This window comes from Dipodomys ordii, unplaced genomic scaffold, assembly GCF_000151885.1.
Source record: "Dipodomys ordii isolate 6190 unplaced genomic scaffold, Dord_2.0 Scaffold89, whole genome shotgun sequence".
NCBI classification, from domain to species: Eukaryota; Metazoa; Chordata; class Mammalia; order Rodentia; family Heteromyidae; genus Dipodomys; species Dipodomys ordii.
The window spans coordinates 487,173-513,757 of record NW_012267305.1 but is presented as its reverse complement, the minus strand read 5'-3'; the positions used below and the strand labels follow the sequence as shown (position 1 = coordinate 513,757).

Here is a 26,585-nt window from a genome sequence, read left to right as displayed (position 1 = left end):
TCTTTTAAAATTCACTTCTAACTTGTACTTAAACTTTTAAAATCTTTTCAAAATTTAAATATGCATAGAAATGACATTTTGTTGTGCTTAGCAGCATAAGCTGCATAGACAGACTAAGCTCAACAGAATTCTGGACAATCCCCCTGCTAATAATATGAACTCAAGATGTTTAATTCTACCAATACTCATTTTTATCAATGTGTAAAGTGAGCATAGTAGTACAAGATGATACAAATTTGTTGCAAAATTAAATGAGATATTTATTTATAAAATCTATATCATAATACATGACATAAATAATTACTCTATATGTAGTGCCCTCTACAATTAACATTACTATTATTTTCTGTTTACAGTAATACTATCACAATTTTATAGTTAGAATAATTAACATTAGTAACAATAACATAACCATAATTTGATACTTGTTTGTAGTAATTATATAGTTTCCATGAGCACCACACTAGAATTTAGAAGTCCTAGGTACTTACTTGTTTTGTATCTTGGCAATTATTTTAATCTTTCTATGCCTGTACTCTCTCCATGTATGAGCATTACCTACTATTTCTATATAGCAGCATTTTGATAAGGCACTGCAGGAAGAATGCTTAGAATCTCATGCTGAGTGTTACCAGGCTGAAAAGGATGAGAATGGGAGCTTCATGAAGCCTGGTCAAGTAGAGCAAAGAATGAAATCCTAATGCTAATTAGCATTGATGCTAATGACCCCAAGTTAAGTATGTGTGTGGTAGCCTCTGGGGCTTCCTTTCCTGTCTTATCTTGCTCCTTTAAGTTCTTGTATATTTGTTGTGGATGTGAAAATCTAGACTAGACAAAGCTCAGTGCGATTTAAGTAAACCCTCAAGGAGTACCTTTGTACCAAATAGGCAGGAAATAATCAAACATGAAGAACAAAATGCTGAAATAAGGATACAGGATGACCCATTGTAACAATGAGATGTACAAGACACTACGTCAAAAACTAACTTTACAACTTTGTGGGGCGGGGAGGTAGGGAGGTGGGGAGGGAAGGGATGGTAGGGGAAAAACAAAGGAGGAGGTAACAATGCTCAATAGGAAATGGACTCATTACCTTGCACATGTAACTGTAACTCCTCTGTACAGTATCTTTACAGTTATATATATTATATAATTATAGATATATATATATAAAACAAAAACACACTTTACACTATATCAAGAATGAACCAAAAAGTTAAATCATTGCAAAGGAATGATCTGAATTGGTAATATCATAAATTCTGAGAACAGACACAAGGCTTAGTAATCCTCAGATCATTCCAAGGAAAGGCTGATTTATGAGAAAAACAAGTTATCTCACTCGTGATTATTAAATGCAGTTATGCACCCTATGCATCCTTAGCAGTGTGCTAGTGGTTGGCTGGAAAACTGTACTATGACACTAGTGCTTCGGTGCTCTATTTCAGCAGAGATTTTTAGAGCTCCAGCCTCTTGTGCTTAATTAGAGCTGTCATCTTATGAGAGCTCTTAGCTACTCAGAGCCAGTAGAACACTCAATCAAGCATTTGGTACACCTCATGGACAGACAAAGAGAATCTCAGCACTTAGAAAGATTCAGCCTGTCTTCTACTGCTGTTTCTTCAAGATCCTTCTAGAAAGCCTTTCTTTGAACACTTCTAGTGTTATATCCCACACTGCCCAAAGAAATATAACAGATAACATGTATTTGTCTAACTAAACTACATGTGTGCTGAGTGGAATTAATTTTGATCTGCAGGTCTCACTCTGCAGAAATCATGGTGCATTTGCTTTTTCTACTAATTCTGTTGTTAGTGTTGTCAAATATAGGGACATATTGCCTCTTTTTATTTTGAAACATTACCATTTGCCTAGTATGTGCCTTATGGCACATTTTGTGATACAAAATTTAAAACATTTCAGACCACACTGTTCAAAATGAGCCCCCATCTGCACCCATTAGATGATCCATATTAATTATACTTCACACACCTATTCGTTTCATTCTCATGGGTGGGGTGTTAACAAACTACGTTGTTGAATCTGATCCTGCAGCCCATTCATTCTTTACAAACCCTTTCTGTCCAATTTTGCTGCTCTATTATTTTTTGTTGGTTGTAGAGCTTGAACTCATATCCTGGCTGTTGTCCCTGAGCCTCGTTGGGCTTAAGGATAGCTCTCTACCACTTGAGCCACAGTGCCATTTTTTCTGCTGCTCTATGACTGATGAGTTCGCCTATATTTTTAATCTCCTCACGGCATGTAAATGTTCCTTTTCTTAATAATTTAAAGCCAAGAGAATAAAGGCTGAAGTCCATATTTCTTGATCTCTAGTATCCTTCGATCACTTCGTGACCATAGTTTTGTGCAAATTTAGGCTCCTTTGAGATATCTGCTGTGTCATGACACCACTGCTTTTCTCAGGTCCTATTATTTACAACTTCTTCTCCTTGATCCCAAGTTACCACTGATCTGCTTTCTTTCATTATGGGTTACATTCTTCCCTACAGTTCCATATTTTATGTAAGTATCATATAGTATGCATTAATTTGTGTCTGTCTTCCTACATTCAACTCAATATTACATTGGTCCATGCTTTTCCATGTATCTTTATTGTATTTCTTTTATTTTCAGAGTAGTATTACATTGTATTGATGTAACAAGTTAGTTCATGTATTCACATATTCATGGGCACTAAAGTTATTTCTAAAGTTTAAGTGCTGTAAAACACAAAAGGGGGGGTACTTGAATTATTTCATTTATGTATTTGTGTGAGCATCTGTTTTCATGTGTCTGGTAAATATCTAGCAATAGAAATCCCAGACTGTATGGTAAAGCATATGAATAGATTTGTATAACACTTTAAAACTCAATTTTAAAGTACTTATATCATTTTGCATTCCTAGAAGAGATGAAAACATTCAGTTAGTGTGTACCTTAATTTGTCATTTTAGTTGATCTCTTATGCTTCCCCCCTCAAACTGAAAATCTACAGAACATTTGATCTCTGCGTATCTCCATTTCAACATAGATTATGTTATACTCTAATTTTTATTCTACGTGTATTTTTGCCCTATGAGCCACTGTTATTATTTCATACATTTGGTGTCTGTTTACCATTCCTATATATATTATATATTATAGTCATTCTTTATAAAATACGTTTTCAGTCTTCCTTCCAAGATATATTTCCTTTCATTTGAAGAATAAAATTAAGCATTTCCTTTAGTGAAAGTCTAATGATAATCATAACTTTTAGCATTATGCTATTATTAGTGTTCAAAAATATCTTCTTTGTTTCTATGAAAGTCAGTTTCCAGTATATTGGATAGAATTGGAAAAGCAACATAATTTTTCCAAGAAGCTCTTTAAGGTCTTCTCTTTGTCTTTTGTTTTCAGATGTTTCACCATAATGGATCCTTATTGACATATATTTTGATTTATTCTAATGAAAGTTATATTTTCTTTAGGTTTCCAATTACATTTTTATTACTGTTTTTCAGTAAATTGCATGCCTGTTTCTCTCATGCATTTTTGTTTACATCTTAACTTGCTTTTTAGGTAATCTGACCTATTGTCCAGTTCATAGATTTTCTTTTATTTATATAGAAATCACTGAATTTTTATCTGTACTTTCCAGTTCTACAATTTCCAATGTCATTTCTCTTCTCTCTCTCTCCCTCTCCCTATTTTATGAAATATATTTCTATTTACCATCCAAAATTTTCACATTACTTAAGCTCACTTAAATATATTCACTATGGATGTTTGAAAGTCTATCCAATAATTCAAACATCTGGAGTCTCAGTAGATTTGTATTTTAAATTGGGGTAGAATTTATATACACTAGAAAAATAGTTTGTACATTTTTAAGTCTTTGGACAAGTGTATGGAGTTGTACAACTACTACCCAAATCAGGATATAAAACATGGAGGGCTAAGTTATGATGTTATAGAGAAAGCTTTGGCTTCTTTAGGGCGATGGATTGACTGAGAGTGGGCAAAAGGGAACTTGCTATTATAATGGAATTGTTTTATATAAATAACGTTATACAGACTATAATATTTTATGCCTAGATATTTCAGATTAATATGCCTTTGAGACTCATCTAAAACATTGTATTAGTCAATAATCAATATATGTTATCTATACACTACACATACACACGTACCATATATGGGTGTGTGTGTGTGTGTGTGTGTGTGTGTGTGTGTGTGTGTGTGTGTGTGTGTGTGTGAGCGCCCATTCATTTATCTATGCATTTACATTTGTATGTGTTCTAGTTTGGGGCTGTTATGAGTAAAATTCTTTCCAGAAATTTTTAAAATTTTTTTGGAGATTTTAATTTTACTTGTGTATATACCTAGGAAAGCAATATCTAGATTATAGGAAACATATTTTTAACTGTTTTTTTTTGTCGGTCATGGGACTTGAACTCTGGGCCTGGGCGCTGTCCCTCAGCTCTTCAGCTCAAGGCGAGTGCTCTACCACTCGAGCTACAGCGCCACTTCCGGTTTTCTGGTGGTTTTTATTGGAGATAGGAGTCTCATGGTCTCTCCTGCCCGGGCTGGCTTTGAACTGCAGTCCTCAGATCTCAGCCTCCTGAGTAGCTAGGATTACAGGCATGAGCCACCAGCGCCCGGCCATATTTTTAACTTTATAAGAATCAATTAAATTGATTTCCAAAGAGGTGGTGTCATTTTACATCCCTACCAGCAGTTTATGAGATCTCAAATTCTTCCTCAAGATATCCAGTATCTGATAATATAACTATTAACTCATTATTCTAGAATTAAGAGCAGATGTCATCTTGAGATTTTAGTGTACATTTCCTTCATTAAAATGCTGCTATGGACACAAGAGATTTTTCTTTGTTGTTGTGGTTTTTAATGTATTACATGGCTTCTTTTTTCTTTTGTGTTTTCCCCACTATGGTTTATCCCCTATTGTCACTGTATTTGATTTTGGTGCCCTGGAATTGTATATATGTTTACAAGAATTAGGGAATGGAAGGAGAACAACAAAACGGTGAGATAAAGGACAAAAGAGGAATCAATGCAATAGTGATATTCACAAGACAATATGTTGGAAATTATCTGTACAACTTGTGGGGGGGTGTTGAGGGAGGGAAAGTCAAGAAAAATGGAGGGGGTAATAAGTTCGACAGGAAATGCACTCACTACCTTTCTTATATAACTGTAATCCCTGTGTATATCACCCTGACAATTTTTTAAAAGAATATAACATAAAAATTTTTATGGTGCTTAAGGGAGCTAGGCACTGGTGGCTCATGCTTGTAATCCTAGATACTCAGGAAGCTGAGATCTGAGGATCGTGGTTCAAAGCCAGCCCTGGCATGGACTCATCTCCAATTAGCCACCAAAAAACTGGAATTGGCACTTTGGCTCAAATAGTAGAGCACTAGCATTGAGTTGAAGAGCTGAGGAACAACATCCAGGCCCAGAGTTCAAGCCCCACAACTGACAAAAAAAATGCTGCTATGGATCTATTTGTATGCTTAGAGGTATTTTTATATTCTCTGGAAAATATTTGTTCATCCATTGTAAGAGCTCTTTTTTAATTTAAATTTTATTGTAAAGGAAATGTATAGAGACCTTACAGTTACATAAGTAAGGTAATGAGTACATTTGTTTTTTAACAGTGTTACCCCCTCCCTCATTTTATCCCACTCACTTCCCCCAGCCCTACCCACGGGATCAACTCCTCTCCCCATAAATTGTGAAGTTCATTTCCAACATATTGTCTAGTGCATATCCCTGTTGAACTGGTTCATCAACTGTCCCACCATTTCTGATTCCCCTTCCCATCCCAGAATCAGATAAACTTACAAATAAGACAAAGGTTACAGAAAAAAACCCACTGTCAATAGAAAATAAATCAAAAGAAAAAGAAAGAAAGAAAGAAAAATAACTGCCAACAGTACAATAAAAATCTGTGAAGTCAGCCAGATCCAAAGATACATGGGCTGCATGGTTTCCTTCATTTGTAATAACTAGAATATGACTACAAATCTAGAAGTTAATCCGATGGATGGTAAAAGACAAATAATTACACATGGACATGATTAATTAAAAGCACTCAAAGCATTGCATAGAGAAAACAAAGGAGGATATTCCTAGGAGAGGATCACAACAGCTCAATAGCTATGTGCATATGACCATATAAAATGACGCTTATTGAAATCTCAGAGTTCTTGACATATTTGGAATATAGTTCTTTTGTCAGGCTTACACATGTATGCAATATTATATCCCAGTCTGTGGATTACCACTTCATTTTTTCTTTTAATGATTTCTATTTTATTTTTAATTAGCAGACATAAATAATAGAAGGAAATTTCATTGTAATAATTTCATAGTTATATAGTTTAAACAAGTTTACCCCTCAACTATATTCCTGTACCCCTCTCTAATTTTCAAAGTTTCATATATTCTCCTATCATTAAATATACATATACACACAAAATACATATATATGTATATATATACAAAACACACGTAGATGTTTTTATATATACATATATACACATAGTTTTGATATTCATGTGTGTGTGTATGTGTGTGTGTGTGTGTGTGTGTGTGTGTGTGTATACACCAGTACTGAGGCTTGAACTTAAGTCCTCGGTAGTGGTCCTTAACTTTTTCTGCTCAAGGCTGGTGCTGTACACTTGAGCTATACCTCCACTCCTGTTTTTTTGGTGATTGATTAGGGATAAGAATCTCATAGACTTTTCTGCCCAGTTGAAATGATCTTCATATCTCAACTTTGTAAGAAGTTAATATTGTAGACTTGAGATCTTCTTTACTCCTAAAGTTCCTCTTTGATAATCAGAAATTTAAAATTTGTATGAACTTCAGTTTAACATTTCTTTTATACTCTTAAGAATTTTTTTGGGGGGGTCTGGTTGTGGGGCCTGAACTCTGGGCCTGAGCGCTATCCCTCAGCTCTTCAGCTCAAGGCTAGTGCTCTACCACTTGAGCCACAGTGCCACTTCCAGCTTTTTTCTTTTTTTTTTTGCTTATGTGGTGCTGAGGAATCGAACCCAGGGCCTCAGGCATGCAAGGCAAGCGCTCTACACTGAGCCACCTTCCCAGCCCTACTCTAAGAATTTTTATCAACATTTGCAAAGATATTGTTTTATATGTTCTTCTAGAAGGATAATATTTTTCTTTTTATGTTTAAGTCTCCTTAATCAATATCAGATTAAATGTCTAAAATGCCATCTTTGTGATAAATCAGTTTTCATATATGTGGACTCTCTCCAGTGTGTCTTTATTTTTCTTTCCTTTATGCCAATAACATACTGCTTAATTACTCCAGCTTTTCAATCATTCTGACATCCTGTTAGGCAAGTCTCTTGGCCTTGCTCTTCTTCAGGAGAATATTGGCTATTCTTGGCTCTATGTTCTTAAATAAAATCTCTGCAATCATTTTTTAAATTAACATTTCAACTTGGAGGTTTTTGCATCGATACAGTTACTGTAACTAAGAATTCTAAATTAGTGGGAGGTCAAGTTTGAATTAAAAAATTAATTTTCAAGAAAGCTCATATTTCACACAGAATCAAGGCCAAAATCGAAATGCTTTCTTCTTGTGCTCCTTCACTGTGGAGTGTTTTCTTAACATTCTCTTCCACTGAGGGCACAACTCCTCCATGCTACTAGATTTATGGGAAGAGTACCTATTAATTTTGTATGGCTTATGTAACAAATTACCACGACCTTAGTGACTTAAAAGAGCATAAATCTATTATTGCAGATCTAGACAGCAGACATGAGAAATCAGTTCACTGGATTAAGATCAATGTGTGCATGTACACACAGTCTCTCCAGAAGTGCTAGAGGAATACTCCATTGACTTCCCTGACTTCCAAACACACACTGATTTCCCTCCTGAGTGCATGGGCCACTTCCTCTCATTTTAAAGTCAACACAGGAGCATCTTCCAGTTTTCTGTTTACATTATCACTCTGCTTTCTCCTCCATAGTGAATGCTCTTCTGCACTCTCAGAATAACACTTGGTATTGCATTTAAGGTCCATCCTGATCATGCCAAATTCCATATTAAGGTTTTAAACTTATCACATCTATATTTACTGTGTGTGTGACTGTGTGCATGTGTGTGTGCGTGTTTGTGAATGTGTAAGTGGGGCTTAAAGTCAAGGTCTCTTGCTTAAACAATCACTTTACCCCTTGAACCACATTCCCAGAATCGTTTTTCTGGGGGGGGTCCGGTCGTGGGGCCTGAACTCTGGGCCTGGGCGCTGTCCCTCAGCTCTTCAGCTCAAGGCTAGCGCTCTACCACTTGAGCCACAGCGCCACTTCCAGTTTTGTTTTTTCTGCATATGTGATGCTAAAGAATTGAACCCAGGGCCTCATGCATGCAAGGCAAGCACTCTACCACTGAGCCACCTTCCCAGCCCCTCCCAGCATCTTTGCTTGTAGTTTTTTTTTCCCCCATAGTCTTGCACTTGTTCCGAGGCCAGCCTCAGACCAGTTTTCCTTTGCCTCTTGAGTAACAGAGATAATAGATGTTTGTGACCACTCCAAGTTTGTTTTTGAGACAAGATGTTATTGAATTTTTTTTCCTTTGTCCTTTGTCTGGCCCTGGACTGCTATTATCCTGTCTGTACTTCCCAAGTAGCTGGGATTACATGTGCACACCACCCTGCCCAGCTCTATAATTACTGTTACCATATAAGATCACATTTCCAAGTTACAGCCACTTGGACATACATATCACTCGAAGCTACTATTCAATATATCATAGTCTTAGTTATAACACAACCTTATTCAGGTTCACTGTTTTCTTACATAATCTTAAAAACCACATTCTTGTTGACTAAAACCAGGAATGCTTCCACCTATCCTGCTGCTACAATACTATCAATTCCTATGATCAATACTCCCATTTGCACTTCTTTCTACTATTTGGGCCTCTCAGTAGAACCTCTAATGTTTTAGGAGGTCAGATTTTAATTTAAAAATGTTTTCTGATTGGGCTTTTTAGGATTTTGTACAGGAATATATTTCAAGTATCTACTTTGTTCTGTCTCAAATACTGGACAACAACCAGGCACTCCCATGTAGCTGCTGTTCCCTTTGTATCACTAGACTTGTTCTTTTCCAGATTTCTTGCACCCAAAAGATCACAATTCCCAGTAGAATTCACCTCCATGACAATGTTCTGCCTCTTGCATCTTTTCCTCTCTTGACTTCCATGGTATCATGGCATTCTTATTGACTTTTATTGTTTTTCATATTTTGCAGGTTATTCTTTCTCTTTCTCCATTGCTCTCTTTATCCCAGACCTGACCTAAAACACTATTTCCATCTAGAACATCATTTTCTATTTATTTAATGACATAGTACAGCTTCAAGACAGTGGTAGAAATGCCTTGTGTGTAGAAAACTAAATGTATATCTTACATGTACACTGAAAAGTCTTGTAGTGTAGTGGGAAATAGACAGACAGACAGACAGACAGATGGATAGACTCTAAAGAAAATGTGCTATAGTGTGGTCTTGTTTGTAAACATTTGGGTAAATGCCCAAAAGTGGGATTGCTGGGTCATAGGGGAGCTCTATGTGGAGTCTTTTGAGGAACCTCCATAAAAGTTTAAACTCCCAGCAACAATGAAGTAAGGTTCCCTTCTGTCCACATCTCCTCCATCATCTGTTGTTGTTAGAGATCTTGATTTTTGCCATTCTAACAGGGGTGAGGTGGTATGTCAATGTTGTTTTGATTTGCATTTCTTTTATGGCTAGGGGTGTTGAACATTTCTTCATGTGTCTATTGGCCATCCTTCTTTCTTTCTTCTTCAGAGAAGTTTCTCTTTAAGTCTTTAGCCCACTCATTTATTGGGCAGTTGTTTGTATGTTTATTGCAGCATTATTTACCATAGCTATGATATGGAACCAACCCAGATGCCCCTCAGTAGATGAATGGATCAAGAAAATGTGGTATATATACACAATGCAATTCTATGCCTCCATCAGAAAGAATGACATTGCCCCATTTGTTAGGAAATGGAAAGACTTGGAAAAAATTATATTAAGTGAAGTAAGCCAGGCCCAAAGAAACATAGGTCCCATGGTTTCCCTTATTTGCAATATCTAGTATAGGTATGAGTCAAGCAGAAAAGGTCAGATAAGGTGATGTTAGGAAAATGAACCCTTAGATATATATTTTAATGCTTTTTTCTTTCATGCATTTGTTTCTAACGCATTTATAAGATTATCTCTTTGTTGCTTTGTATGTCCCTCCCCCACAGTATAACCCCTGCTTTCACTATATTTGATGTCAGTATAATTTGTGGAGGAGATGGGGAAAAACAAGTCGTTTAAGGATACACGTGGACCTGTTGCAACAATGAGAAGTACAAGTTGTCATATTGAAAATGAACTTTACAACTTTGGTGCGGGGGGGGGATGTGGGGGCGCGGGGGAGGGTTGGATGGGGGAGCAGGGGGAGGCTAGGAAGGGATGTGAAGGGTAAACAAAGGAGGAGGCTGCAATGCTTGATAAGAAGTGTACTCATTATCTTGCCCATGTAATTGTAACCCCTCTGTACAATATGTTCACAAAAAATTAAAATTAAAAAAAAAGAAAATGTGTTAATGACAAGTGAACTTCTGCCTAGCCATAAGTAAACATATGGTGAAGTAAATTCCTCTAGTTGTAGATATGATTGAGGAAACTACCCTTCTTCAGGCCTTCAAAATGAGTAGAGGACAAAAAGCAAAGTCCGATGTTCATTGGCTCCTTACAAAGTCCCCAGTTTCTTCTCTTTTGTTAGCTCGGTTTCTTACCCTTTACTTTGCCTAGTCTGTGCATTAACTTCATTTTCTTTGCCACTGAACATTTCTGTTCACTCCCCAGTTCCTGCAGCATTTTCAGTAATCTCACTACTTCTGACCTGCTTGCTAGGAATTGAGTTGCTTCTGGTCATTGATGGTTTGTACCTCAAATCCTAGCTGCTCTGGAGGCAAAGATCAGTGTGACTACAGTAGAAATCCTACTTAGAAGCCAAGAAGGCAAAATATTCACAAGACCTCATCTTAACCAATTAAAACGTTAAACATGGTGATGCACAACTGTCGTTCCAGCTAATCAGGATGCCTAAATAGGAGGATTGCAGTGCAAGCTAGCCTAGGCATAAATCCACAATATTATTGAGAAATATAAATTAAGAGGGTACGGAAACATGGCTCAAGTGGCAGACCATCTGCTAAGCAATTATGAGGCCCTCAGTTGAAAGCCCAATACTTCCAAGAAGAAGAAAGAAAAGAAGAGCAGGAGGAAGAGGAGGAGAACTCAATGGTCTTTCTTTCATAAGAAAGGTGGCCACTGCCAACAATAAAATTGGAAAATGTCTCTCTCCATGCTATATGAAGCAATACTTACCAAAGACCGTGCGGGCAGGGACAGATTCTCGGTTGAGCCAGAAAGATACTTGTGAAAGAATGACAGTCATGATGCATGGCAAATAGGTCTGGATCACAAAGTAGCCAATTTTTCGCTTCAGATGAAAGTGAGTTGTCATGACGACATATTCTCCTTAAGACAAAGTAAAATTAGATGGCATATAGTCACATATGTATCATTCAAACAAATTGGGCCCCAATTCAGTTAACAAAGCTCTTCAATTTTGTAGTCAATATATAACACCCCAGTGCCTCCCAAGCCCAAGTAACTAGAAGTCTTTAACCATCATAAAATGGTATGTTTTCATTGTGAAAAAACAAGCTGATGATGTACAAGTACAGCTTTCTTAGAGCAAGTTTGATACAAGTTTATTCAAATAAATTCACATTCTTCCTGTAAACAATGAGAAATTATTGTCTTCTAAAACACTGTTATAGGTTATGAAATTAAAAATATATATTTCATTTGTATAAATAAATACTCTGGGAGGTATCCAAGTTACAAATGAATTAACTGAAGTAGAATAGACTGTTCGGAATGCTTTAGTGGTATAATTCTTTAGAAAGACTTAGTCAAAGCCCAACAAAATAAAAACCAGGAAGTGGGTACTTGTAAGAGGAGAGGGCAGGGCCAACAGGAGATGGGTAGAAGAATGAAGGGGGAAGGGGAGAGATCGCAGGCAAAAATGCATACTATAAGCTACAGAACTGAGAAAAACAAGGGGTGGTTCGGGGAGGAATATATTGAAAGGCTGACGCAGATCAAGATAGATGTGTTGTAGGCATAAACTGCTTTGTTAAATGGTAAGAAGAAATTCAATACCTAACACCAAAATTAAGAAAAGTGAGGGAAGGGGTGGGATCGGAGGGATGGGTGAGAATGTGGAAAGGGGTGACATGGACGAAGAAGGACTGAATTGATAAACTGCTTGGTTAAATGGCAACTCCTTTGTACAACTATTTAAAGATAATAAAAATATTCAAGATAACTTGATTCTCACAACAACCTCATAAGAGAGGGGAAGAAATTGATATTCAGAGAGACTTCACAGCTTTCACAGGGCTAGGTTGCCCAGGAAGGAAGTTGTTTCTCAAATTCAAACCAGACAGGTTGGGCTCCATGGCTGCTTCTTTATCCCCTTACCTTTTATTCCACTAGACTTCTTTGGTTGGAACCAAAATTACCCCTTCTAACTCCCTGACCTCTCTGGTCTCCAGTTATGGTTCCTTGAATTTCGAAAACTTGACACACATCAGGATATAGGATTTATACTTCTCTCTCACTTCCTCCTTTCCTCTCTCCCTCCCTCCCTTCTCTCGGTATTCCAATCAAGCCCCAGTCTTCAATATCTTAAACTTTGATGGTTCCCTAATCTGTACCTTCTGCCTGGTCTTTCTGACTGCTATGGGTTAAACTGTGTCTCTTCAAAAGATACCGTAGATTTCATTTGAAAATAGGGTTGTTTCAGATATAGTTAACAGAAACCTTACTAAAACAAGGTGAACAGAAAATCAATATGAGGAACCTCCATACTGCTTTCCAAAGTGGTTGAACAAGTTTACATTCCCACCAACAATGAAGTAAGGTTCCTTTTTGTCCACATCCCCTCCAGCATCTGTTGTTGTTAGAGTTCTTGATTTTTTGCCGTTCTAACTGGAGTGAGGTGGTATCTCAATGTTGTTTTGATTTGCATTTCTTTTATGGCTAGGGATGTTGAACATTTCTTCATGTGTCTATTGGCCATCCTTCTTTCTTCTTCAGAGAAGTTTCTCTTTAAGTCTTTCGCCCACTTGTTTATTGGGCAGTTGTTTCTTTGAGGATTTGTTGTTGGGGGGTTTAATTTTTTGAGTTCCAAGTATATTTTAGATATGAGACCCTTGTCTGTTGTATGGCTAGTAAAGATCTTCTCCCAATCCGTGGGCTTTCTATTGATCTTGCTAGCTATGTCATTTGCCCTGCAGAAGCTCTGCAACTTTATGCAGTCCCATTTGCAGTATGGAGGTTCCTCAAAAGACTCCACATAGAGCTCCCCTATGACCCAGCAATCCCACTCTTGGGCATTTACCCAAATGTTTACAAACAAGACCACACTAAAGCTACCAGCACAACTATGTTCATTGCAGCATTATTTACCATATTTAAGATATGGAACCAACCCAGATGCCCCTCAGTAGATGAATGGATCAAGAAAATGTGGTATATATACACAATGGAATACTATGCCTCCATCAGAAAGAATGACATTGCCCCATTTGTTAGGAAATGGAAAAACTTGGAAAAAATTATATTAAGTGAAGTAAGCCAGGACCAAAGAAACATAGGTCCCATGGTTTCCCTTATTTGCAATATCTAGTATATGTATGAGTCAAGTTGAAAAGGTCAGATAATGTGATGTCAGGAAAATGAACCCTTAGACATGTATTTTAATGTTTTTTCTTTCATGCATGTGTTTTTAACGCATTTATAAGACTATCTCTTTGTATAACCCCTGCTTTCACTATATTTGATGTCAGTATAACTTGTGGAGGAGAGGGGGAAAAAACAGTTGTTTAAGGATACAGGTGGACCTGATGCAACAATGAGAAGTATAAGTTGTCATGTCCAAAACGAGCTTTACAACGTCGGTCGGGGAGGGGGAAAGGGGGGGAAGGAGAAGGGTTGGGATTGGGGGGGAGGGGGGAGGCTGGGAAGGGATGTGAAGGGTAAACCAAAGGAGGAGGCTGCAATGCTTGGTAAGAAATTTACGCATTATCCTGCCCATGTAATTGTAACCCCTCTGTACAGTATGTTCACAAATAAAAAATAAATAAATAAATTTTAAAAAAAGAAAAAAAGAAAATCAATATGGTTGATAGTCTTCTAAGTTGAGAGAGACATACAGAGGGACAACACTATGGATAGCAGAGGCACAGACTCACGAGGTACCTCCAAGCCAAGTATCACTAAGGATTGCTAGCCACCACCAAGCTGGGAAGAATCATAAACAGATTCTCAGAGTTCTAGACAGAAATAACACTTGCCATGTGTTGACGTCAGATTTCTAGCTTCCAGAACAATAAAGTTCCATTGATTTCAGCTACCCAACTTGTAGTAATTTGTTATATTGCCCTGGAATTCTCTACTCACCTGTAGATATATATACTCAACTACCTATTGAACATCACTACCTGGGGATAGAATAGCACATCCCCAAACATGTCTGGATTAAGGCTTTTCTCTTCCCACTTTATATTCTCCAAAGCTAATAGATTTTTCCATTTCAAAAGAAGCTTAAACAGAGATACAGGTTGACCCACTGTAACAATGAGATGTACAAGATGTTATGTTGAAAACAAACTTTACAACTTCAGACGTGGGGTGGGGGAGGGAGGAGTTGGGGAGATGGGGAGGGAAGGGATGGTAGGGGAAAAGCAAAGGAGGAGGTAACAATGCTCCATAGGAAATGTGCTCATTACCTTGCTCATGGAACTGTAACCCCTCTGTTTGCTATTTTTACAATAAAAAAAAAAACATTTTAGGGCTGGGAAGGTGGCTCAGTGATAGGGCGCTTGCTTTGCATGCATGAGGCCCTGAGTTCGATTCCTCAGCACCACATAAGCAAAAAAGAAAAAAGCAGGAAGTAGCGCAGTGGCTCAAGTCGTAGAGCGCTAGCCTTGAGCTGAAGAGCTGAGGGACAGCGCCCAGGCCCAGAGTTCAGGCCCCAGGACCGGACCCAAAAAAATCCAAACATTAAAACAAAATAGCTCTATGCAGGTGCTAGTGGCACACACCTGTAATCCTAGCTACTCAGGAGGCTGAGATCTGAGGATCGTGGTTCAAAGCCAGCCCAGGCAGGAAAGTTTGTGAGACTCTGATCTCCACTTAACCATCAGAAAAACCAAAAGTGGCACTGTGGCTCAAGTGGGAGAGCTCTCGCCTTGAACTAAAGAGATGAGGGACAGTGCCCAGGCTCAGAGTTCAAGCCCCACAACCAACCAAAAGAATGAGCTCTAGATTGCCTGAACTATAATTATTATGTTCAAAATGCTTTCCGTGCTTCATAGTCTTGTTCAGCTTGCTTGTCCATGGCTGTCACTCAACCACTTGACTCATATCTCCAAGCCTGGCGTTTTGCTAGTCAATTAGAAACAAGAATTCTGGAGACCTTTTCTGCCTGGGGTACCTTCAAACCACTCTTCCAGGTCTCAGCTTCGAAATTCACTAGTATTATCGGAGTGAGCCACCAGTATCCTGTTTTAAATCTCCAAAATTCTAAATACACAGCATCATCTTTTCTTCTCTTTCTCTCTTTCTTCCTTCCTCATTCCATTTCTCCTTCTCTCTCCCCTATACCTCTTTTCTCTCTCATCTATATCTATTTTTACTTCTGTCCTTTTCCTTTTTTCAACTTTCTCTTCACACTGATAAAGAATTGAAGATTTTAAGATTGATTTTTCCTGAGAACCAGAATGTGATTAGCTTGGGCAATATTCACCCTTCTCTATTTTAGTGTCATACTCATGAACTCATTATTACCAAACCTATCTCTGATTATGTGGGATATTAAGTATTTAAAATATTATTTGTGAATCAGCTACAGTCTGTGAATCTAAAAAGGAAAGAAAATGTACTTTTCGAAAAGTTATGAAATCAATCATTTTAAAATAACCAATTATATGTTCTTCAATCCTCTCCCTTGCCAGCCTTTCCTTCTCTCTCTGTGCTGCTGCTTCTCTTTCAAAGAGGCAAAGGAAATTCTACACAGTGAGAGCTGAAGCCTTTTCACCATGTTGAGGGGGATGTTCCATTCCTTTTTACTGGGTCCAATGAAAAGTGTAAAAAGGACAATGAACTGCCACCTTTTCATCTTCATACTCTAGAGAGTCTCTTTTGTGTGGTACTGGGCCCTGTGCTTGCTAGGCAGGTGTTCTACTACTTGAGCCATACCTCCCACAACTGTCTATGTAGTTGAAAAGCTTAACAAAATCAATTAGGTGAATAGGAGGTATTTGAAAATATAATGCTAATATCTTCTGCCTCTCCACACCTTCTCTGCTAAAGTGAGAAGATTTAATGAGATTGAACGATTTTTCCCCAACTTTTCCTGTCCTATTTCTACCCATGTGTTCCAGCTTATTAAACTTGTTAAGGACCATCTGTGTTGTGTGTGAAACATTCAAGGGTACCATATCAAACAGAATGTATATGGATTCACAAATTAGTCATTATCTATGGGTCACACAAATGCAGAATAGTTTAGCAAATTAATATTTTATAAGTGAATATGCTTTTCTAAAGTGGACTGTTATATTCCCTCCCTCCTTTCCTCCATTTCTGTCTCCTTTTGTGCTGCTTCTTCTTATGAAAGACAACCTTTTAAGTGGTTTGGGGAATTTTCCTATTGCTTTTGCTCTCCAGCCTATTAAGCTCCATCTGTGTCAAGTGTGAAATATTTGAGTATACTATGTAAAACATTCTCAACTAGTTTCTAGGGTTGTGAAACCCCAAGAGGATTTTTTAAGTAGCTTCATAAATTAACTCATTATGCTAAATAAGTGAATATAGTTTCTTAAATCCATTTTTGAGTATTTGTCCATCTCTCTGTTATTTTCTCATGATGCCTTTTGTACCATTTTTGTTTCTACCTCTGTGGTTTTTCTTTATGTTGCTTTCATCTCTGTCTCCCATTTTGTGCTTTGTCTTTTCTTGCCTCTGCTTTCCATACAAAGGCAATTATAATAAAGCTGCTGCTTCAGCAAATTATCAAATTTCTACCAAAGACAAATGTTAAGATACTAGATATAAATGATCTTTGCTGAAGATTAATGCAATAATTTATCTAATGAGGAAAAATGGAGACAACGTTGAAAAGACGGAGTGGTGTCAATAGCTCCCCACCAATTTTGAAGAAAATCTTTCTCTTTCTTCTTTTCTATGTCTTTTTCTCTTTTTTCTTTCCTTTCTTCCTAGATCTCTTTCTTTTTGTTGGCATTGGAATTTGAAGTCAAATCCTGATACTTGCTCATCAAGGGCTGTATCACTTGTGCCATGCTCCCACTTACTCTTGCTTTAGTTATTATATATACATGCATGCACACACACAAACACATAATTGTATCTGTACGATGATCAGGAGGATGTGGAGGCAAGAGATAGAGAAAAAGAATGATGGAGGAATATGTTATATTTTGTGCCTATGTATGAAGATGGTATAAAGAAAATCACTGAAAGCTGTTGACTAATAGGAGTGGCTGGGAACAGGAAACAAAAAGCAGATGAGGGGATTAAGGTGAATAAAATATAACACATGTATGTGTGAAATGTTATTGTGAAACTCCTATGGACAATTAATATGTACCAAATATAAATAACCAGAAAATAAAGAGGATGAATATGGTGGAAGTATTTTTAATACATGCATGAAAATAGAACAAATCTTGTAAAAAAAAAAGTAGGAGAGGAGAAAAAGGACGACTATTAGAGAGGGTGAGCTTGATCAAGGTTACATTGCATATATGTTAGTAAATATCACAATGAACCTTTGTATAACTAATAGATGCTAATAAAGTATTTAAAAAAATAGAGACAACCTAGTAGTAAAAAATTTACAGGCAAAATGGCAGGAGGAGGTGGGCACTGGTGACTCATTCCTGTAATCTTAGCTACTCAGGAGGCTGAGATCTGAGGATCGTGGTTTAAAGCCAGCCGGGGCAGGAAAGTCCATGAGACTCTTATCCCCAATAAACCACCAGAAAACCAGAAGTAGTGCTGTGGCTCAAGTGGTAGAGTGCTCTCCTTGAGCTAAAGAGCTGAGGAACAGCACCCAAGCCTAGAGTTCAAACCCCATGACTAACCAAAAAAAATGGCAGGAGTTGTTCCTGTGCATGACAGTAGACGAAGCACACACATTTAGCTCTGTTTCCTGTTGAGACTCCAATTAGGGATTGTGAGAATATGAAGTTATAAGAGAAGAAATCAGGAGAGTTGCCCGCACAGAAAGTTCTCCATAGAACCTTCGACTGAATGTACATGGTGTCCTGGAGGAAGACAATGAGGAAACTCCAGGCCTTGGCCTCCATGCCAGCACAGATTGGAGACAGACAGGGTGCTGGGAACAGAAAGAATCTTGTTGATACAACTCAAAGAGAACCCAGATTGGAGGCTGCAAATTGAGCGAGTCTCAAAACTTGAGGTGAGACTGGAACTGAAGGTAGCTGAAGGTGTGCACATGAAGCAGTCGCTATCCTTACCTCCACACTAATGACCATAGTGACATTTGTACTTTCCTGGCCAAAGATAGCAAGCCAGGGGGTCTTTCTATAAGATACTAGGAAATTATAAGTTGCAAGTTGGGTGCCTAGGAAAGAAATATAATCCCAACAAAGGACAAAACATATTCAAACTAACAGAAATGTTCCCTTCTGATTTCAACTTTTAAAATCCATCTACAGAAAAAGTTTAGAGTCTTAAATTTGAGTATAGAACTATAGTAGTTTCTTTGAGGTACTTTTTATTTTATTGTAAAGATGTTACTTTATTACTTTTTTTATTGAAATGGTTTTATTTGTTCAGTAAGTTCCTGAAAACTTTAAAGGCTTTGTTGATGTATCTCTCCAGGTTTTTACTTACTAATACTCTTGTATTTAATAATGGTAAACATAGAGAACAGTATGCTCATTATGTATATGCACTTCAATAAACTTTGTTAATGTGAAAACGCTCATTCATCCACTATTTAGATAAAAAATGCAAAGAGCCACAACATTCAGCACTCTCAGCACAACTATTTTCTCTTTAATTGTTATTCTATCCACTCAGAAGTAAATTTTGGTTATTATTGCTTGGTAAATTTATTGATAAAATCTTCCATGTCTATCGCATTTTACAAAATATTTTGTCTATAATGTTCATGTTTCTTGTATATAGAAGTATTTTGTTTGTTTTTATTGCTATAAGATATTCTAGGGATAAATAAATGATGACCTACCATCCATTCTTATATTTTGTTTTCATTTTGGATCTACTTTAATGTTTTTCACCATTTAACATATATATTCATTTTTAAACCCTATGTCATCCTGGGTGACATTAATTATTAGTTATAGATTGGCTGGCATTTAATTGATACTGCCAAACAGTTTCTTGTTTTGTTTTGTTTACTAAGATATGGAACCAACCCAGATGCCCCTCAGTAGATGAATGGATCAAGAAAATGTGGTATATATACACAATGGAATTCTATGCCTCCATCAGAAAGAATGACATTGCCCCATTTGTTAGGAAATGGAAAGGCTTGGAAAAAATTATATTAAGTGAAGTAAGCCAAGCCCAAAGCAACATAGGTCCCATGGTTTCCCTTATTTGCAATATCTAGTATATGTATGAGTCAAGCAGAAAGATCAGATAATGTGATGTTAGGAAAATGAACCCTTAGATATGTATTTAAATGTTTTTTTCTTTCATGCATTTGTTTCTAACGCATTTATAAGATTATTTCTTTGTTGCTTTGTATGTCCCTCCCACACAGTATAACCCCTGCTTTCACTATATTTGATGTCAGTATAATTTGTGGAAGAGATGGGGAAAAACAAGTCGTTTAAGGATACAGGTGGACCTGTTGCAACAATGAGAAGTACAGGTTGTCATGTTGAAAATGAACTTCACAACTTTGGTGCGGGGGAGGGGGGGCTGGGAAGGGATGGGAAGGGGAAACAAAGGAGGAGGCTGCAATGCTTGATAAGATATGTACTCATTATCTTGCCCATGTAATTGTAACCCCTCTGTACAGTATGTTCACAAAAAATTTTTTTAAAAAAAGATGCTACTTTAAACAAAGCTAAACCCTTACTCTTCTGTAGGTTAGCAGACTTAAAATGAGATTCAATGTGGTAAAACTAAGGTTCTATATTACAATTTTTAATGAGTAAGTAAAACAGTACAGCACAGCCTTGAGTGAAAAAGCCAAGCAAAACTGAGAGGCTCTGAGTTCCAACCCAAATACTAACTAGCACAGAAAAAAAAATTAAATGATACCTAAAGAAATCATGCATACTAATTTTGTAGTATGAGGCTTTGACACCTGAGTACATCGGTGACAAAGCTGCATTTTTTCCTAGTAAGTTTAGGGAGCAGGCAGGCTCTTGCATTTTATGGCTTAGACTCCATTTCTCTTCTTTGAAGCTAGTAGCAAAGTACCTTCTAATCACTTACTCTCTGGCTCTTATCTTCCTGCTTCCCCTGTATGATTACACTGGGCTTACCAGGAAAATCCAGGCTAAGTACTACAAGTTGAAGTCAGCCGATAAGGAACTGATTCCATCTGTGACCTCAATCCGCCTCTGCCATATAAACTTACACACCAAGAGGTTCTAGGATTAAGGATGTGGACATCTTTGAAGAGCCATTATTCTAGCTCTCCCAAGAACAAAACATACATTTTAATCTGTTTTGTTAGTGGAAAACAAACTTTTAGCCCTTAGATATCAGAAGCAAGAAGGAGATGAAGATTGGAAGCAAAAGAATTGACAGGTAACTATGATATGGTGCTAGGAAGACTTCACATGAGCCTAGTGGAGAGAGAAAAGGTAAGAGGTAAATGAAATGAGTTGTGCACTGTTATTCAGAATAGGGAGAATTTAAGTGACGCCTTAAGGGAAAAAATCAGTACAACCACAATTGTATAAGTATAGGGTCAATCACCTGAGGTAATCTGTTTTATCCATTATTTCTTTATCAATAAACCTGACTTGACTCATGTCCATACAATACAGCTTAGGACCTATGAAATGCTCAAAAACTGATCACTATTCATTTCACACCATGTACATAGATTAATTGCCTTATCATAAAGTTTTAAAATTACAATATCCTGATACTGTGGTTTGCTAACAATCATAACATAGCACAGCAAAGTACTGCCATAACGAAGTAATTGGATGGGGCAACACAATAATAATTACCTCAGGTGTTTGGTGATCAGAAGTCTGAAACTGTGGTTTCAACAGTTCTAGGCTCCTTGTATAATATGCAGGAAAATCCTTCTCTGACTGTCTGTGTCTTTGTCTCTGTGTCTCTCTTTTTCTGTGTCTCTGACTCTGTCTCTATTTTTGTATCTGTTTGCTTCTGTATCTTTCTTTCAAAGTTTCCCTTTTCATAAGAACAGTGTTCATATTGAGTTAGGCGATCACCTTACTTCATATGACCTCATCTTCACCAGTATTTATACTGATGCCATTTCCAAAGAAGGTCATATTCTAAGGAACTTGGGTTAAAATTTCTACATCTCTTCCATGGAAATGCAATCCTATTCATATTACCAGCATTACCAAAGCAAGTGGAAACTGGCATGCTCCTACACTAACAATGGGAATGTGACTTGTTCAGCTTTACAGATTATCAGTTTGTTAACATGTGTTAACTTTATTAAAATGTATCAATATTCTGAAAGAGCAATCTCAATTATCCTGTCTGTATCACAGGCTGATAATTACAGAGGACCAAAATAGTAGAGAAAGGCTAAATCAAAGGTTAATGTGTTGAAAGGATGATACAGATCAAGATGCATTATATACATAAACTGCTTTGTTAAATCTAAAACCTCAATGCATATCCTAAATAATTAAGAAAAGTGAGGGAAGAGGTGGGTTGAGGGGTGGGTGAGAATGTTGAAATGGGTGACATTGATCAAGATTCACTGTGTTATTACTGAATTGTTGAGTGACAACTACTCTGTACTACTACTTAAAGATAATTAAAAAAAAGAAAATGGGACATCACGGTACCATTTATAGCATTAACATATATGATATATGTTAGATAATTGTTTAAATATATTTGAATCTATGTACATGAGGCCATTAAATATGAAAATATTATTTTGTTGAGTTTCACAATGAAAAACAGTTTTCACTGACGGCATATGAAATGTTATTGTCAAAAATTCTCTGGCCTTGGAAATGGGATCATCATTTTTCTACTTCTACTTTAAAAAATCAAAATAGATAATAAAGAATGTCTTTATGGTAATTGTTAACCATGTTGCTAGATTTTTTGAATATCTTATTTGGATCATGTTAGTCACATGAAAATATGTATGTAATGTAAGTAAAAATCAATGTGTAAAACTGTATTGATAGCCCAGTGCTGGTGGCTCAGGCTTGGAATCCTAGTTACTCAGGAGGCTGAGATCTGAGGATCACAGCTCAAAGCCAGCCAGGGAAGGAAAGTCCATGAGACTCTTATCTCCAACTAACCACCAGAAAACTGGAAGTGGTGCTGTGGCTCTAGTGGTAGAGTGCTCACCTTGAGCTAAAGAGCTAAGGAACAATGCCCAGGCCCAGAGTTCAAGCCTCACGACCAAAAAAAGAAAAAAAAAGAAAAGAAAAAAAAGACAAGAAAACAAAAAACTGTATTGATGGTATGGCTGCATTTATATAAAATACTTATACAAAATGCAAAAGGAATCTTCTTACATACCAAACAGTACAACAATTAGTTAATACACTGAAATCCTAAGAAAAACATTTTAGAAAGTGTGGATACTCAGATCCCATGGGTAAAATTGTGCAATATTTGCAGAGAATCTATGCACATCTTCCCTATATTTTAAATAATTACTACATTATTTATAATAATACTACATTATTTATAATAATAATATTATAACATATAACAATATATTATAATTTATAATGTAGTGTTGTGTAAATATTCTCATGCAATATTGTTTAGAAAAGTGACAAAAGTGTCTTTATATGGTCAATAGAGATAAAGCTTACTTTTTTATTTTATTTATTTATTTATTTTTGGTCGGTCGTGGGGCTTGAACTCTGGGCCTGGGCGCTGTCCCTCAGCTCTTCAGCTCAAGGCAAGCGCTCTACCACTTGAGCCACAGTGCCACTTCCGGCTTTTTTTTCCTTTTTGCTTATGTGGTGCTGAGGAATCGAACCCAGAGCCTTAGGCATGAAAGGTAAGCGCTCTACTACTGAGCTACCTTCGCAGCCCTACTTTTTTATTTTTGGTCAGTTGTGGGGTTTGAACTCGGCTTGGGCACTGTGCCTGCACTCTTCAGCTCAAGGCTAGCGCTCTACCAATTGACCCACAGTGCCACTTGTGGTTTTCTAGTGGTTAATTGGAGATAAGAGTCTCACAGACTTTCCTGACCAGTGTGACTTTGAACCGCGATTCTCAGATCTTTGCCTCCAGAGTAGTTAGGATTATAGGTGTGAGCCACCAGCATCCAGCAAAACTTACTATTTTTAAGCTACAAGAAAATTTGTGACTACAGAGCTCACAGATACAGAGGGTTGACCGTATTTGAATTTGCAATATTGAGCTCTATGTGTCCTTTTAATTTTCTTGTTATGAATGTGCATTTACCCTTACAAAAGCTGGAATCGTGGTTTAACCAAAGGAAGCGGGGTCTAGGGCTGCTTGGACAACTCATGAGTCATCTCAAAAGTGGATGGCAGTTTGTGCATGTGAAAGGGACACAAGTGAATTGAGCCGTGGCCAAGCCCTCTCTGGCTGTGCTATTACACTGTGCCATTTTGGGTCATGTTCTCTCTCACACCTGGTCTTTGACAAGAGGAGTCTTTTACCTTATCTAATTCCAGATTTTGAAATCCTTTTTGTCTGCCAAATACTACCTTTTTAAGCTACACCCTTTGGTCCTGGAGTCGAGGAGCACAGGGCAGACAAGACAATAGGTAGTGACGTTCTGAAATAACAACCAATGTCGAAAGAATGAAACAAAAAATTAGAGTGTCCTATTTTATTTCTAATTGTGAATTCACAGAAACGAGTGATGCCTGAAAATAAGTTTCCAACAATAGCCAACTAAGTGTGTATTCCATTTTTGCCAAATGTGCATCACACTTAGTTGAGATTTCAAGGTACTTCTTTCCTCAGGCTCCTGGAACTGGTAGTTAGTAAGTAGACAAAACTTAGGGCTACAGAACATAGTTTCCAGTCCATTTGTTTTACTTCATTTGTTTCTAATTCCATTCGTTCACTATCCAAGAATTGCTTATTAAGAAAACCTGCAGTTTTGTAGATGTACAAGACACTATGTTGAAAACGAACTTTACAACTTGGGTGGGGGGAGGAGTTGAGGAGGTGGGGAGGGAAGGGATAGTAGGGGAAAAACAAAGGAGGGGGTAACAATGCTCGATAGGAAATGTACTCATTACCTTACTCATGTAACTGTAACCCCCAGAAAACCTGGAGTTTTGCCCAATGATGTTTGTCCTGCGGTAAGTGATGTATTTAGGAAAATAATTCCACAACTATTCTCTTGACCTCCTAGCTGTTTGACTCTACTGGAGTCATTAATTTGCTACATTCAACTCTGGAGGAACTAAGGAATGAAACCTTTATGATCAAAGCTGAGCTTTCCTACCACTGTGGCCTCTCTGTTTTCCCCCCTTGACCTTCTTCCTCATTCTTCAGGAGGCAGCAGGACACTAGTTAAGAGGGACTCGGAGCTAATCTTCCTGAGTTCGTATTTTGCCTCTATAATTGCAGAACTACGATGGGCTGGAGGACCATATCAATGTCCTTCTGTATGTCTCCCTTTCCTCATTAGAATAATCATTTGTCACAAACCATGTTTTGCAGATTAAATAAGTTACAAACACTCAGAGCAGTGATTGGCATGGAGTAGAGGTTCCATAAATGTTTGATAAATAAAGTCAATAAATACCTGTACTGGACCGGATTATCTCTGTCCCAACAACGTGGCCCAACAGGTCATACTGATTCAGGCGAGAGCCATCCTGTGCCACTTCCACAGACTTATTCTTTCCAAGAGTCCAAGAGTAAAGCACTTCAGCTGTTGTATAGGCATCTAAGGTAGAGAAAAGTCAAGAAGGAAGGTTGATCACCCATGATACCAAACTTGAATGAAATTTAAATACAACTTCTAATTCCCAAAGAGTTCTGGGTTCACATCTATATTTAACTGAAGTGTTCTATCCAACCATCCATCCATCTATCCATCCATCCATCCAGTAAAAGCTCCTTGAATAGATACTATACAATAAAGCTACAAATATGTCCTTGTCTTTAGTTGTGTTGTCAAATGACTCCATTTCCTGGGCCTTGGTATATGATAAACCTCAGGAAAATCTGAAGTAAGCATAATTCAGCTACAATAGCATCCACCTGTAAGCATTATCTTTGATTTTATATTGTCAGCAATGGGTTACATTTTTACCAGATTAGTTGACTCACACTTAATGAATATAGAGTCAAAGACAATTAAGACTAATACATGATCCATACAGAAAATGTTCTATATGACCTTGAGAATAATGTTCACTCTGATGTCATTGGGTGGAGTGCTGTATGGGTGTCTGTTAGCTTTAATTACTTCATAGAGTTGATCAAGTCTTCTTTTTCAGTGTTGATTGTCCACCTAGTTCTAGCATCCATTATAGAAAGTAGAATATTGAAATTACAATTGTTGACTTGCTTGTTTCTTTTCTTTTGCTACAAAATATCTTTCAGTAGTTGTACAAAGGAGTGGTCATTTATGAATAGACTACAGTTTATGAATAGACTACATCTTGATCAATATCACTCTTTCCAACATTCTCACTCATCTCTCCTAAGCCTATGCCTTGCCTCACTTGTCTTAATTTTGTAGGATACACACTGGATTCTTGACTGCATACTTCCCCTCTTCTCCTCTTTCTTGTTTTGGTTATATCATTCTTCCTTCACAGGTTTGGGGACCCCTATTAAGGTAAATATAACTTCTTAATTGTCATACTTTCTTGAAAGATTAATTCTTTTTATTGTCGGTCATGGGGATTGAACTCTGGGCCTAGGCACTGTCCCTCAGCTCTTCGGCTCAAGCTCTACCACTTAAGTCACAACAACACTTCTGGTTTTTTCTGCTTATGTGGTGTTAAGGAATTGAACCCAGGGCTTCATGCATGCAAGGCAAGCACTGTACCACTGAGCCACCTTCCCAGCCCCAAGATTTACTCTTAATCATTACAAACATTCAAAGCTTCCACAGAATGAAGAAAAGGAGCATGTGTAAAAGACTGTGCAGTTTTACTTCCTTGAATGGTAGGCCTCAGATTGTTTTGATTCTGTGGTTGGTGTCCAGAGCTTTAAACAAGTTTATTGTGACAATTTTTGGAAACCAT

General features: G+C 37.3%; 1 protein-coding gene across 1 annotated transcript in view; it reads right to left on the bottom strand.

Annotated features, from left to right (window-relative positions):
• Positions 1 to 26,585, bottom strand: part of Gabra3 (gamma-aminobutyric acid (GABA) A receptor, alpha 3) — a 94,741-nt gene that overhangs the window by 9,049 nt on the left and 59,107 nt on the right. The window contains exons 6-7 of the mRNA XM_013025954.1: positions 25,130 to 25,273; positions 11,428 to 11,580 (exon numbers count right to left, since the gene is read on the bottom strand). Of these exons, the coding sequence (XP_012881408.1) occupies positions 11,428 to 11,580; positions 25,130 to 25,273 (297 nt within the window). The remainder of the gene's footprint in view (positions 1 to 11,427; positions 11,581 to 25,129; positions 25,274 to 26,585) is intronic.